The sequence below is a fragment of the Varanus komodoensis genome, unplaced genomic scaffold (genome assembly GCF_004798865.1).
Source record: "Varanus komodoensis strain SLA01 unplaced genomic scaffold, ASM479886v1 scaffold92, whole genome shotgun sequence".
NCBI classification, from domain to species: Eukaryota; Metazoa; Chordata; class Lepidosauria; order Squamata; family Varanidae; genus Varanus; species Varanus komodoensis.
In genome coordinates this window covers 1,391,358-1,406,984 of record NW_025336624.1, presented here as the reverse complement: position 1 = coordinate 1,406,984, position 15,627 = coordinate 1,391,358, and the positions used below count along the sequence as shown (strand labels likewise).

The 15,627-nt window shown below is 41.8% G+C and overlaps 1 protein-coding gene across 9 annotated transcripts in view; it reads left to right on the top strand.

Moving 5' to 3' along the window:
* The window catches only part of NBR1 (NBR1 autophagy cargo receptor), a 39,310-nt gene that overhangs the window by 9,308 nt on the left and 14,375 nt on the right, over positions 1–15,627 (top strand). For 4 of the 9 annotated variants that reach the window (XM_044418657.1, XM_044418659.1, XM_044418656.1 and 1 more), the window contains 7 exons: positions 717–917; positions 1,760–1,816; positions 2,361–2,569; positions 10,992–11,153; positions 12,123–12,329; positions 12,670–12,826; positions 15,331–15,621. In XM_044418657.1, coding sequence (XP_044274592.1) covers positions 717–917; positions 1,760–1,816; positions 2,361–2,569; positions 10,992–11,153; positions 12,123–12,329; positions 12,670–12,826; positions 15,331–15,621 — 1,284 coding nt within the window. Of the gene's footprint in view, positions 1–179; positions 435–716; positions 918–1,759; positions 1,817–2,360; positions 2,570–10,991; positions 11,154–12,122; positions 12,330–12,669; positions 12,827–15,330; positions 15,622–15,627 lie in introns of those variants that run through there. The other 5 variants (XM_044418658.1, XM_044418664.1, XM_044418662.1 and 2 more) reach the window with 4 other exon arrangements.

Below are 15,627 nucleotides of genomic sequence, written 5' to 3'. Positions count from 1 at the left end.
CCATCTAGCCACCTCATTCTCTGCCGTCCCCTTCTTCTTTTGCCATCTATTGTTCCCAGCATTAGGCTCTTCTCCAGGGAGTCCTTCCTTCTCATTAGGTGGCCAAAGTATTTGAGTTTCATCTTCAGTATCTGGCCTTCTAAAGAGCAGTCAGGGTTGATCTCTTCTAGGACTGACCAGTTTGATCGCCTTGCAGTCCAAGGGGCTTGCAGGAGTCTTCTAACAAGAGTACAAGGATTGTTTTAAAGGCCTGCAAAAATAACAAAGGTCTTCACATGGCAAAAAAAGAGCACCGAAAAGGTGAGCTGCTCTGAGAGGATATTCCATAATCTGGATGCTGCCACCAAGAAGCCTGCCTCCATTAGTAATCATCCACCACTTTGCTTGGCAGGGACATACTGAGCAGAGCCTTCAAAGTAAATATTATGTGTCAGGTAGGTATCTAAGTGACTAGTTCCCAAGCCATGTAAGACTTTTTAAATTATAAATATCAACTTTTTACATTCTGAAACTTTAAATTGAAGAGTGGGAGAAGTCAGTGTCACCTGCACATTTGCTTCTAACCACCAGCAGCTCTGTGTGTGTGTGTGTGTTTTGGGCAACTAGATTGGTTGGTTCAGTGTGACTTGCACTTTTGGGTTTGCCCTTGCAGGAAAACTGCATGTGAGGGAGTTGTACATCTATAAAGGTATCTTTATTGCAAGCTCTTTCTTTAGATTGCAGTGAAACAAGGCAGTCGACTACAGATGAATGTTTATGAAGTAAGTGCTCCTCCAGGCATGCCTTCACAGGAAGCGCCTGAGAAATCTGAGAAATTTCTTATTTCCAAGGATGGCAGGAAGCACTGTTCTCACTGTTCTGCATTTACTCAGACCTTGGTACAGGCCAAAGATACTGAAAAAGACGAGAGGCAGCAGGTAGGACCAAAAATGTTAATTTTTAATCACTGCTGTGCCTGGGGTAATTTTATTGACTGTGTAGTTATCTGCCAGAGTATATTGCATTTCATTGTATTTTACTTTATGAATTCTTATTGTATGAGACTTTATCATATGAATTTTATTGCTATATATTTGTTTTGGATTGTACACCTCTCAGAGAACCCTGAAGGACTAAGGAAGTAGTTTATAAAAGTAATAAGTTCTTCAGGTACTTCCCCTAGAATAACCTTCCCCAACCTGATAATTTCCAAATACTGTCAATTACATCTTCTAAAATCCTTGCTGGCTTGCACTGTTAGTAGTTGAAATTCCAAAGAACTTCATTTTGATAGTAGCAGGTTGGCAAAAGACATTTTTGGAGTATGTGCTTCTAACAGACAGGCATTACATGAGTATCCAAAGGTTTCAGAAAAGTGGAAATATTGGATAAATGGAATTTCTGCTTACCTAGGATTGGGACTACATGGGGATTGACGCACATTTACTTGCTTCTAATCAACTGGCTTCTTCCAATTCAAGTTTCAGGATCTGTCGTGAATCATTGATGTGTCAATTTCCTGTAACTTTCCTTCTGAGACCATGAGCTCAGTGAACAGATCCAACCATATTACTAGTAACTGAGTACATGACACAGATTTTCAAGTAGCCATCACCACAAATACAAAGGCATGTTTGTTGTCTGCTCTCAGAACAATGAATCTGCTGCTTCTAGCAGGAAGTCCACCTTAGTTTTTGTGGGAAAAATAATGTGGCCAAAATTAAAGAGTGCATGCTAAGTTGTGTACTAAGTTTCTGCTTTTTAAAAAATATATCTCCAGACCAGCAACCTTCCCAGTGAGGATCCTCCTGAGTGGTTTACAAACTACTTGGAAAAGGTGAATACTTCTTCTAGACTTGTATTACTGCTTTCAGTCCTTTTTTGCAAAAGGCTTTGAGAAGGGGGCATTGGAGGTGGCACAGTGTGTCCATGAAATGACATACCTTACTTGCTTCTCCAGATGTAAAAGGAGCTTGGTGCACAAACTGAAACTTGATAGAAACAACACCAGCTTCCAAACTAAACACAAATGACTGGTACTGTTAAGGAGGACACTTCTATCAGTTGTAAAGGTTGAAGTGGGGTTAAAGGAGTTGAGGAGACATAGGGGGAATGCTGGCAGATCTACCTCTCCTTTTTGCTGTGTGATAATTTGAAGCATATAAGTATGGTTATTATGTTCTGAATTCTATAGCAATGTATGCATATTCTGTTTGTTTTCTTATGCTGTAAGCCACTCATTGCCTGCCAGTTTTAGCGTAGAACTGCCTGTACCAGTTCTGGGTTTGAGGAGCAGAGTAGGAACTGGAGAAAAGCATTCAGAGAAAAGCTGAGAAACCTTGCTTAAGGTGTGTGTCTTTCTTCTCCCTCTCTCTTTCCAGTTCCGGGAGCAAGTGGTTCAAGAAACTGTTGAAAGGCTTGAGCACAAGTTGAACAAGAAGCTCCTCCTTTCCAGCCAGCTCCCCAGCTCCATTAGCAACTCTGCACACCATGTCCCTGCAAGCCCCTTGAAGCAAGGCAACCCCTTTGACTGGCTACTTTCCTGCAGTAACTGTCAGGCCCCCATTGTGGGCATTCGCTACCAGTGCAGGTAGGACATGAGCAGAGGACTTAAAGACCAAGCCTGTGTAGCTCTGTTCATTCCTTATGCCCAAAATCAGATTTTGACATCCTAAAAATTTCCTGGGATAGAAGGGAGTTTTGCATGGGTTTGTTAGGGTTGCTGTTGAATTCTGAAAAATCATCCCTGGGTTATGACAAGGGTATGAATCAATGCACTTCAAAAGTCCTGTCCTTCACAGCGCTGCTCAACTCTTGTAAGGCTGAGTTGAGGCTCTTGTAATGGAATCAATCCGTTTCATAGTTGGTCTTCTGTTTTCAACTTTCCTTCACATTATTGTCTTCTCCAGTTAGCCTTACCCTATTAATCACGTGTCCAAAGTGCAACAAACTCAGTTTCATCATTTTTGCTTCCATGGAAATTTCTGGTTTGAGTTTATTCATTTATTTACATATATTTATAGGCTGCTTATAATTGCCGAGGCCGTCCTTTAGACTAGAAAGGTTCAGGGTATTTGCAAAACTCTTCTCCAGGACCATATTTTGAAGGCACCAATTTTGGTTCTGTCAGCTTTCCCATACATGCAAAGTAATAAGGAATACAAGATCATCTTGGTCCAAATGCCCAGCGGAAAGTCCTTAACGTTATCTTTTCTGGTTCCTTCATTGCTGCCCTTCCAGGTTTCAGTCTTCTATTATCTTGTCTGCAATCATTTCAGTTGATGATTGAGCTAAGGTATGCAAAAATCCTTAACATTTTCAACATCTTTAAAGTCATGTAATTCTTCCATAGTTGCGACTTTTATGTTCTCAATGCTCAGCCACAGTCCTGCTTTTGCACTTTCTTCTTTCACTTTTACCAGGAGCCATTTCAGTTCATTGCTTCTTTGTACCAGTAATATGGTATAGTCTGCATATCTTCAGATGCATCTTTTGCCAATTTTCACTCTCTTTCATCTGATCCTAATCCAGCTTTCCTTATTTTGTGCATGCAGCTGGAACACAAGGGGATATAAAAAGCATTCTTTGTCTTCTGCCTTTGCCCCTAAGAACGCATTCTGTTTCCCCATATTCTGCCCTAACTGAAGCTTCTTGTCCATGATACAGGTCACATATGCCTCAGAACCATCAAGTATTGAGGCACACCCATTTCCTTCAGAACCATCCATAGCTTTTTGTGTTTCACACAGTGGCTATGTTCACATATAAATACTAAGCAATACCATGAAGTAACTTACCTTACCTTGTGTCCTGTATTCATATATTAATGAGGTTAGTACACGTGAGTACTTTCTGTGAGCCTCCATCTTCCTCCCAAATGGGGTCATGTATCCCAATAGCCCCCACTGCTGGGAATCAATCCCAGCATGCACTGCTACTACCTCTCCCCCCCCCCCCCCAGCTCTCCTCCATCGGCCCAGATGCTCTCCTGGGCATGTTCTGAGCCAGTCACCACCTTTGTTCCCTGCTTCTCTGCAGGAGCAACAAAGCACCCCCTGCTGCCACCATAGTGTGTGCTCATGCGAAGGCACTCACCTGTCCACACATCTCCCCCCCCCCTTGCTGCACATGTGCCCAACACTGCCCCCCATGTGCAGGATGTGCACGTGCTGGCATGGCTGCCTCCCCACAGCAGCCCAGTGCATGGAGGGCAGCAGTGTGGGCTCCAGTGCCAAGGATGAGGTGAGCGTGCTGTACCAGGCATACTTTCCCAAGGATGCTTGTCTGTCAGGCTATGGTGGAGGGTGGAGGGTCATTGTTTGCAGAAAGTCTCCTCGATTGTTGGGGACAGGTTGGGAGTGGGGCAGGAGGCAGAGCCAGAGACGGGCTCCTGGGGATGCTCACCCCAGTATCAAGGCCACGTGTGCTGCTTGTGCACTTCCTCAGCACAGTGCAGCAGTCATGCAGGAGCATCACACATGGCTGCCTTCGTTGCTCTGCTGGAGGTGCTCCCTGTCCTCCCTCGCACCGTGTGTCCCCTTATGCCTGGCTGTCCCACTGCCATGCTGCATCACCCACCATCATGCCAGTTTGCATGGTGCCATCCTCCTTTGCAGGAGCAATGGAAACACAGGCACAGCATGGGAGGTGACACTGCGGTGCAAGGTGGACAGCATGGTATCTTAGCACAACAACAGGAGAGGTGGACAGTGGATGTTGTAGCAGTGGAACATTAGAGGACACTGTCAAGCAAATGAGATATGAACATATATTAGCTTATGCACATCTGGGGAGATCCTTTTTATGTTCGGGTAAGAACTTAGGGCCAAGTCACATAGTACAATATACTGCCGCCCATTTAAACCTTCATTTGATTCAGAGGTCAAATGAGGGTAAAAACGCAAGTCCCAAACCATTTCCAATAGTTTGATAATATATTTAGAAAAAAATAGAGGGCATCTGTCTTCTCCAAAGCCTTTATGTACATTACTGGATCCTGTGCAAGTGTCTGACCCTCTCAACAGGCTTCCCTGGAAGGGTTTATCTTACCTTACCTACTCTGGAAGCCTCATTACTCTTTGACAGACCTTAAAACAGCTATTGCTTTAAGAAAGGTACATCATAGCTTCACGTATGCATATGCTCAATTCCTTCCTGTAAAAAAGTTGCAATTCCAGATGAATGGCAGTTCACCTGGGAATAGTAAAAGAAAGGCTGCCTCTGCTGGGAATGTCATCAGTGAATCCTTAATATTTTGGGAAGCCATGATTAATGGGCAAAACACCTACATACTGACAGGCCCTGCAAAAGTAAGCTGCCATGTACTGTTAGGTGCAGGGGAATCCCTGCAAATAGATTTTGTAGGAAGTGTTAAAAAGGGAATATGAGACCAACAATTCAGTTGATTTGAACAACTGTTTTGTTTCCTAGCATCATTGGCATACACCTTCTCTGCCTGCCCCACTTATTCAACACACCCTCTTAGAAATCATTGGAGAAATCATTGGAGAAAACAAAATGTGTGAATGGGCTCCTTCATATTTACCAGGGTACCTCTGATAATTGAGAGGTGGAGATGCAACCTGACATCACAGTGAAGGACTGTGACAAGTAGAACTGTATGTTTGAAAGAAAACACTGAGACTTTTAGATAGACTTCTGAATAATAAATGTGATTGCACATAGGAATGTTTTAACCAACTTGTAACTTGAGCTTGACTGTGCACTGGAATGGAATATATCTGCTCAAAATCTGACTGTGAAAGTTTGCATTGTAACAGAAGGGTAGAGATATATTGCAAGAAAGCAAGATAGGTTGAAATTGATTACGCTGAAATACAGGTGTCAACAAATTTACTCAAATTAGCATATCTAATAAAATTAGTTTTTATGCAACTACAGGCATCAGGTTTAGTGAAGGATACCATTCTTATGATTTACAACCAAGGAGGCTGGAAGCCAATTAATTAAAGGTTTTTCATATTACAAATTAAAATGTCTACTGCCCATGAAGTTTGTTTTCTTTTCCTCATATCTGAGTACAAGAGATACTGTGGCCAATAAAGCTAGGAATCAGTCCTGATAACTAGCCATACTCAATGAGAACAGCAGTGTTTTGCCTTGCTCTTCTCTAAACCAAGTATGTGTAATCACTCTACAGAGGATAAGGCAGGCAGCCTCATAAGGCCATATAGAACACCTTGCAGACGTAAAGCTATCTGTGGGATAGTACAGCAAGCCAATCAGGCTGGGGTTGTTTGAAAATCTGTGAAGACAGACAAAATGAAAACATCTCCATCCTTGAATGTTTTGGTTTATAAGCAAAATGAAGCATAATGTAGGAAAAAGAATCTCATAGGTGGTCACCATAGCTTAGGTGGCAATTCCACAGGTGGTCCTTCCTCTATTAATATTCAAATGCACTGTTATTAGGATGAGCCTGCTTCTGAATAAAGAGTCATATTGGTACAAAAAGAAATTATATTGCTGTGATGTAAATTTTCACCCAGATTATTTCCTTGTAGGCCTATAGCTGCTAGCTATCTTGTGTTGTAAGCCGCCCCGAGGCTTCGGCAAGGGGCGGCATAGAAATGTTATAATAATAATAATAATAATAATAATAATGGGAGGGAAGACAGGGAGCACAGGTGGAAGGCTTACCTGCAGGAGAATCAGATAGATTGATAAGAGGAGGGATGTTATCAGATTTCCAAATGACCCTTGTTGGTATAGTATTACTTGTTTGTGGTGTTAGCTTAACTGGGGGCAAAATACTAGCGTTCCTATATGCTTTCTGCAAAAGTTTTGTTCTGTGCAAATTTCTTTCACCTTCTCCAGGTTAAGGAAGGGATTCTACTGGAATAAAAGGTTAACATGATTCTTGTTGATTGATATGAATTGGCAAGACTCAAAAAACATTTCAAATCAATTTTATATGAAGGGTGCTCAAGTAACAAAAATTGATGATTTAAAATGGGCCATTTACTATTCTACCTTGGCAGTCTTCCATTTTTGGATAATATAAACAACACTACTTTGTCGGGGTTGTTCACCAAGGAGTGGGGCAAATTTTGTGGTAAAAACTCATTTCCCTTCGTCCCACTTTCCCATTTGGTTCCAGCAACTGCAGAGGCTCAATAAATATGATCAACCTGATTGTGTAAAGAGTTTAAATCAAATAATTTCCTGACAGCCAAATCTAAGGTCTCATATTTTTGTCAGGATCTGGACAGTCAAAAATGTCTGCATAACTAAAATTTGGGGATAAAGAAGAGTGTCAAAATCTTCTGAAATCAGAGGGGGTTTAGTTCCTATTTTAGTAGGAGGTGCAAAACTACCATGAGCCCTGTTGGGCAACATAGAAGAAGGAACAAGAAATTCTCCAAAATTAAAAAAAAAAAAAAAAAAAAAAAATCCCAAAAAAAAAAAAAAAAAAAAAAAAAAAGATTACAGAGGCAGCAGGAGCAATGGGGAAGCACTTCATCCAATTTCCTTCGCTTTTGCTGAACCAGCTCAGGAGGAGAATCAACCATTACTCTCTGACATCTCATGACCCCCAGTCTAACCACAATAAATGTTTAAAATTAAATAGTTTTAAAATAGTAAATTACTAAAGTAAAAGTACCAAAGTAATGGGATTAAAATGCTGGACCTTGAGTAAAAGCTAATATATTAAATGCTTAGTAGGACTTGGGTCTATAATGTGGTGCAAAGGCTTACACTCATAGATAGGTGAACCACTCAATGACTCAACTATTTCTCAAAAACGTGGTTTAAAATATTACAGCCATATGACAAACAATCCTAGGTTAAACAATGTCCTTGCACTAGTTAAGAAATACTTTTTACTTCCTCAAATAGATTTTTCAAATATAGGAGCTGGAGCAGTTAACAAAGCTGCTCTTGTTCCCAAAGTCGCTGGCCAGAACAGGAAGACTACAGAAAAACATTGTAACTGGCTTCACACATAACCACAAGTAATGTGAAAATGTAGAAGCCCTTGGAGCACACTGCTGGCTCTGCATGGTGATTCAGGGTAACTATTATGTGCCACGTTTCCTTATGCTTCCTGTGTTCACACATAACGAGAAACACTCTTCAACATGGATTGTTATGTGTGAATGACTTTGGGCTGGTCAGACTCTCAGCCCAACCTACCTCACAGAGTCATTGTGAAGAGAATAAGATTGAGAGAAGGAGGAGGTAAAGTAAACAGCCTTAAGTTTCTTGGAAGGAAAATCAGTGTGATATACACCTGTTGTTGTTATGTGCCATCAAGCCATCTCCGACTTAAGGCAGTTGAGCACTCCAAAATGTCCTGTCCATGACAGCCCTGCTCAGCTCTTCCAAATTCTAATCTGTGGTTTCTCTAATGGAGCCAATCCATCTCATAGTTGGTCTTCCTTTTCTTCTTACGCCTTTGACTTTCCTTAGCATGATTGCCTTCTCCAAGGAGTTTTGCCTTCTCATGATGTTCCCAAATTTTGACAGCCCCTGTTTTGTCATTTTTGCTTCTAAGGAAAGCTCTGGCTTCATTTGACCCACTTATTCATTTCTATGTCAGTCCAGGGTATTGGCAAAGCCCTCCTCCAGTACCATGTTTTGAATGCATCATTTTTTGTCCTGTCAGCTTTCTTCACTGTCCAGCTTTTACATTCAAACATAGTAATTGGGAATACAATACTGTGGATGATCTCGGCCTTGTGCAATGAAACATCCTTAAACTTGATCTTTTCTGGTCCTTTTAGTCTCTTCGTGATAGTTGCTGAAAGGTTACATTTGGGATTCTGGCCTAATTCTGTCACCCTCTGCTTCTCACCTGTCCTTAGCAATTCTGAAGGTTCCTTTCATCATCAGTCTAAGCCTGTTTTTTTCTTTTTGCTGCAGGATGTTGTGTTTGGTTGTTTGTTTTGTGTGTTCTTCCCTAATATCTTTGGTTTCAAATATTTGTGAAATTTTCATGACAACAGTTCAGCTGATGAGTTAGTTTACAATACAGTCTATTGGGGGTTCATTTACCCATGAGAATATACCCGCTATTGATCTTCTAGAGTGGTCTCCTGATCCTTATTTTCTCAGGTGCATAGGTAAGTGGGCTGCTTCTTCCAGGGTTGACATATAATACCAGAAGGTTTGTTTGTTAGTTTAATGTTTTAAAAGAGATGTTATATATTTTATTTCAAATCATTTAATTCATGTTTGCTTTTACATTTTGTTTTTAAATCTTTTATCTGTGGACGTTTTGTATTTTAAACCTTGGGCATGGAATACACAGAGCAGCAAAGGAGAGAAGCTTGTTGATAAGGTTGCATGAAACTGTTTTGCTTCAAAATGTTAGGTAAAAATGGGCCTTACTAGAACGCCATACTGAAATATGGGGATTGCTCCCACCACTGAAATTACTCCTCCAAAAAACCAAAGAAACCAAGCAAATAATATATTTCTTTTAAGATAAGGGGGCAGAAGAAAAATACTTGCATACCCCACATTCCATCTTAGATTGGTCTGTGGGCCTTAAAATAGTGTTTGGGTTCTTAAAGAGAAAGTTCTTCCCATGAATCTGGCACTGGAGCTCACACTCACTGAAAGCATGGCATCCCCGGGGTTGGTACGGACAGCTGAAAGTGATAATCAGCTAGAGGGATTCATGATGAGGCAGATTGTGGAGCTAGTTTGGAGCAAAGAAAAGCAAACAAGGAAGAATCTTCTAAGTGAAACAAGATAACACAGATGGAGAAGGCCTTTCAATTGAAGGCTGGCTCTTTTTGTTAATGAAGATGTTCGAATGTGCTAAATCCTTCTTATTGGAATGTAGCAAGTGTTACTGGTAGAAGTTTCAAGAAAACTTCTTCCAGGTGCAGGGGAGGAATCCAATAAATACCAGTTTCAAGCCAGTTGTAAAGAACAGAAAGAGCAAGAAGGAATGCAATAAAGAAGAAAAGCATACACATTTTAAGATCAATTTTGATAAATTTAAGTTCTTAGCTAACAGCCCCTAAACAGAAATCAGAGCAGATGACAAGGGGTTTAAGAATAAAGAAAATGAGGATTCACATTATCACATTCAGCCTGAAAGCACTGCTAGTCTCTCGCTGCAGCCCCACTCATCTATTCCATTCCAGGCTCACACTTTTGCGGTACAGGATCCATTATTATATGTATAGAATGTTAGCAACAGTGACAATTGCCATGCTATCTTAAACCAAAGGAACTTCTAGCACAGAATGATCATAAACTGCATTTATTGTAAATTCTTTATGCAGTTTTCCCAGTTCACACACTATGGCTGATGTAAGTCATGGGTATATTTATATTACAGTTAGTATAGTGCATGTGCCGTGATCACCCTCAGAGAGCACAGCTCAGTCTGAATTGTTTCTAAAATAGGGTTGTACTCACTGAAAGTAGGATAGCAGTTTTGAGATTCTTTGATAATTTAATGCCTCTATTGGCTTTAGGTGGCTTTTTGTACAGTATCACATGTACAAAAAGCAACTCAGTTGAGAATGCCGGCAGTCTTGAAAATTTAATTGACCTGAATGCCCCGAAGAAATCTCCTTCACTCACAAAAAACAGGCAAAAAGTGAAGGGGAATGGATAGGCAAGGAGAGTTCTTTTAAAGATGAGGAGAAAACACTGTTGGACCTTTGCCCCTAGAAGTGCCAGATGAAATTGTGAGGAGGCTTAGATCCCATGAATCTATTTGATAAATATACAAACAGGATGTGATGCATCTACAGATAAAAAGTGGGTACATAGGACATCAATAGATCCCCTAGAAGAAAATGGAGTAGTTACTAGAAGCCAGTATGGATTTATCAAGATGATAAGTTATATGTTTGGAGGAAGGGGAAACCTTTTAGGCTATGTGTTAAGACAAATAATTTTAATTTTTTTCTATCCCTTGCTCACTACATCTTTATACACATTGCTGCAAGTAATCTATTGATAAAAATGAAAAAGCTGTTCCTTAACACACAGCTTTGCCTTTTTTTTTCTCCCTCTGGACACAGTGTGTGCTCATCCTATAGCATCTGTGAATTCTGTGAAGCAGGGATATATGCCCATGACCCTAACCATGTGCTTTTGAAGCTGCGGAGGCCTGTTTTATGTCCCTCTGAGACATACAATCTTGGACAATTTTCAGCTCGCCTCACCACATTGGAACATGTCAGGTAAGCAGCCAAAGTTCATTCAGAACATTGCACTCTGTTTAGGATTAAACAACTCAATAGTTTTAATGGATCCACCATCCATGGTTTGTTGTTAGCTTAAAACCTACAGTTGTTGAGTCCTAAGCAAACCAAAATCCAAGGCTTGCAACAAACCTGGAATAAGACTTTTCCTGATTTGTTTACAAAGCCGGATGGAAGGGATGAGTACATAGGAAGCAGTGCACTTGCTCCTATACTCTGGCTATTCTTCTCTTTTGTTACATTTCCATACTGCCCAACAGCCATTACTGTCCAAGTGGTTCAGAAAAATTGAATCATCCATGGATCACCATCACATGTGAACTACACCAGATCACAGATCACTGATCTGAATTTAGCCAAATCCTTGAATTCAGGCCTCTAGATATCCCTCCCTCTAAACATCTCACTATCACACAAACCACAAAAAGCAGGCAGATCTAACATGACTCACACTGACTACAGAGTCAGTGTGAAGTTAACTCCTACTCTGGTTTCTGGGCTCTTTAGCCTTCTGTGTCCAGATCTCTCTTGTTCTTTCATCCAGTCTGACCAGCTTCTAAGTGCAATGTTTTCATCAGTTTTATCCTCTTCCACCAGCTGGCCAGGATTCCCATCACAATAGTGTTGATGGTTTGAGGAGAGGAAAGGCAGAAGCTTGAAAAGCCTGAGTTAGGTGCGCCTCCAGCAGTCCACTATGTGGAGTGTTCACATGCCCATTTACCTACCATCTGTGGGTATACCTAAGGAAGGTAATACTAAGCCTGGCTGGAGGAAATGGTATCTGCACTCACCACCTGTTCTAAGACTCTTGGGGTATCCTGATAAGTGAGAGGTGAATGGTTTCAACACCACAGTCCTTCTGAGTTTAAACTTTGTTGCTAATAGTGGCAGGATCCATATGCCAAGACTGTCTGAAGCAAAATTGACCCCTTCTTTCAATCTGTTCAGGCTCCAGAAACAGATGGACAAGCGCTTCTTGAAGGCAGAGAAGCAACGTCTCCGGGCAGAGAAGAAACAACACAAAGCTGAAGTGCGGGAGCTTAAAAAGCAGTTGAAGTGGCACCGGAAGATCCACCTGTGGAACTCTGTCCATGGACTAGACAGCACTGGCTTGACAGCTGCCAAATCTGAGAGTCTACAACCCAGTACATTTCTGTAAGCAATCCTGGCTCTGGGCCACATCAGGGAGGCTGCATCCCCAAGTCTGGATTTTGGTGAATTCTGAGGGATACTGTGCCCTAGCAAAGCATGGGCTTTGTATGATGATCTTCCTCATTTCCAGCATTTATAGCTTCTTTGACTCCCTTCCCATGAACCCTATGTTTTCAAGATCCCTGGTCCCTTCCTAAGACTCCAGTTTTCAGACTGAGTGACCCATGGTGATGTGTGGTATAGAGCTGCTCTAAAATTCAGCCTTTGAATCTGTCTCACATAAGGAAAGGAGATTAACATTGAGCTTGAATTGAGTAATCAGACTGCATCTTCTACTTTGCAGTCCCCTGCAAAGCTGCCCAGTCACTGTCCCTACACTGAGTGCTGCCTTTATGGATGAGAATCTTCCAGACGGAACTCACATCCAGCCAAGAACAACATTTATCAAGCATTGGCGCATGAGGAACACTGGCAACATAGAGTGGAACTCTGAAACAAAGGTGCTTTCAAATGCTTAATTTGTAACTTATGCTAGAAATTAGTGCTGCCTGAAAGTCATGCCCTCTTCCGTGACCTTTTCTCACCCTCTTTACCCCAGATAATGTAAGCCCTTGTTCTAGGAGTGCTGCTTCCATCATTTGTGATGGAATGGCATTCTGCACAAGTGGAAGAAAACGTTTTCATATGTTTTAGGACTGAGTTGTGCTGCTGCTGCTACTGTTGTTGTTTTTACCATTTCCTGCAAAAGGGAATTCCAAAAGGTAGCCTGCTTATTCGGGTGAGAGTTTGGATTTTATAGAGATGGGGCTCACTTCTCTCAAAATACAACATTCTTGGTGTGAAAGCTTAGGGTGTTAAGGTGAGCTGTATGAAGTACAGAAGGGGGTTGGAATGTGTTACTGAAATGCCAGGGTTAATGAATGAGATTAAATCAAGTGGCCGATGAGAACCAGACCAGCTCTGGTTCAAGGGGAGGCCATGTAGAATAAACGGGGTAAGAGAGGGAGAAGTGTGAGTTCATCAACCCAGCAGTTTGTTGTGAAGCTAAACAAGTGGACCAATTAAGCAATGTCCTTTGTTCCTGCAGTTTGGCCTACAAGCAGCATTAATCTCCTGAGTCAGCCAATTTTAAAAATTAAATTTCTGTGCCATTCAATAATTGGAAGTTCTCTGGGCTCTTTATAGTAATATATAAAATCCAGTGTAAAATATAAACAGCAATGAAAATATACATTTTACTATACATAAATTTTAAACAGAATTTAAAACAGATATACAAAAGTTAAAAGAGCTTATATAAATCAAATCAGAAGACCTGTTAAGCAGCTAATAAAACCCCAATATAACAGTAAACTAATTAAATCCTCTGTGGTTGAAGACAGTCTCAACCTGGCTCTGGAAAGATATTAAAGTGGGCATCAGGAAGGCCTTAGTGGGAAGTTTGTCCCAGAACTGACAGGGTGCATCCTTTCTTGCCACCCTTTGAGGTAGCAGTTGGAAGAAGGCACCCAGATCTTGTTCATGGCATCCAGGTAGATTACAGTTGGGAGAGGCATTTTGTTGGGTGCTGTGGTCCCAAGCCAAGAGGGCTTTATAGGTTAAAACCAGCACCTTGAATTGGGCTCAAAAGCATATAGGCAGCCAATGCAAGCAGGTCAGATTTGGTGTTATATGTTCTGACTGTCTGGTCCCTGTGTTATTAATCTGGCTGCTGCATTTTGCACCAACTGCAACTTCTAGACCATCGTCAAGGGCAGCCCCATGTACAGTGCATTGCAGTAATCTATTTTAGAGATGAACAGAGCAGAGTTTACTGAAACCAGGCATCTGTGTCCAGATAGGAGCATAGCTGAGCTGCCAGTTGAAGCTGATGAAAGGTGCCCCATACCACTTGAGGCCATGTGAGCCTTAAGTGACAAAGATGAATCAAGGAGCGCCCCAAGTTACAAACCTGCTCCTTCAAGGGAGGTGCTACCCCAACCAGAACATTTGAGCACCCTCCATCCAGGCAGAGGAATCACCTACCAACAGCATCTCCGTCTTGTCTGGATTAAATTTAGTTCATTAGCCTTAATCCAATCGATTGTCGCAGCCGGACACCAGTTTAGCACATTCACAGCCTCACCTGCTAATGTTGAAATGGAGAAATAGAGTCACATATCATCAGCATACAGAGGACAGTGCACACCAAAACTCTAGATGACCCTGCCCAGCAGTGTCATATGTTAAATAGCATGGAGGACAAGACCAGCCCCTGAAAAATCCCATACTACAGACTCTAAGGGGATGAGCAGTATTCCCCAAGCACCCCCTTCGGAGACAGCCATCCAAGTAAGAGCAAAACTACTGCAATGCAGTGCCCCCCTTTCCCAACTCAAGGCAGTCACCCTAGAAGGATGCCATGGTGGATGGTATCAGAGGCTGCTGGGAGGTTCAGGAGTACAAACAGGGTCACGCTCGGAGGGGGATTCATTTTAGAATGAATTCCTGCCATGAGTAAAAGCTAACTCCACCAATCAGAGTGATCCCTACTTTCTATCCCTCAGTGATCTATCCCTACAGAGTGATAGGTGCAGCTTGTTTATAATTGTATTACTCACTCTGTATTATAAAGCCAGCCTAGCTTGATGCAGTATTTTAGAAGCCTTTTACATTTATTTGTTGTGCAGGGAAAAAAGCGAGAGATGTGATCATGGTAACTTAGGTTCTTCATCGTAGTCTCCAACTGGAATCTAGAGCCTTGACTAGGCTCTTAAAAGTGAAAGGGAGAAATTCCCCCTCAGTTGCTCTCTTCATGCTAAATGCTAGGAAGCTGAAGGGTAATTTCATTGGTGGCTCATTTCTGTACAAGGCATAGTCAAGGAGACCCCCACCACAAAACGGGCAGATACGCTTTTCGAACATGTTCCAAAGTTATCTGTCATCAAATGGAACTATCTCCAAGCCCTTGATCGTCTGGAGGAAAAAGTAATGGTCTTTTGTTTTGTCTTTCATTATTCTTCAGCTAAAATTTATGTGGGGGAATTTAACTCTGGTGTCCTCGGAGAAGAAGGACGTGAGTGTGCCCTTCCTGCTACCAGGGCAAGTTGGGGTTGTCTCTGTAGAGTTTGTAGCCCCTTCAGCAGAAGGAATTTACACATCTCACTGGCGGCTGTCACACAAAGGAGAGCAGTTTGGGCCCCGAATCTGGTGCAGCATTGTGGTAGATCCATCTTCATCCAACACTGGCTGCATAGAAAATTGGAAATGGATGTCCAGTTTCTGTGAGAAGCACGGATCCCCTTCCAAGGAAGAGGTAAGC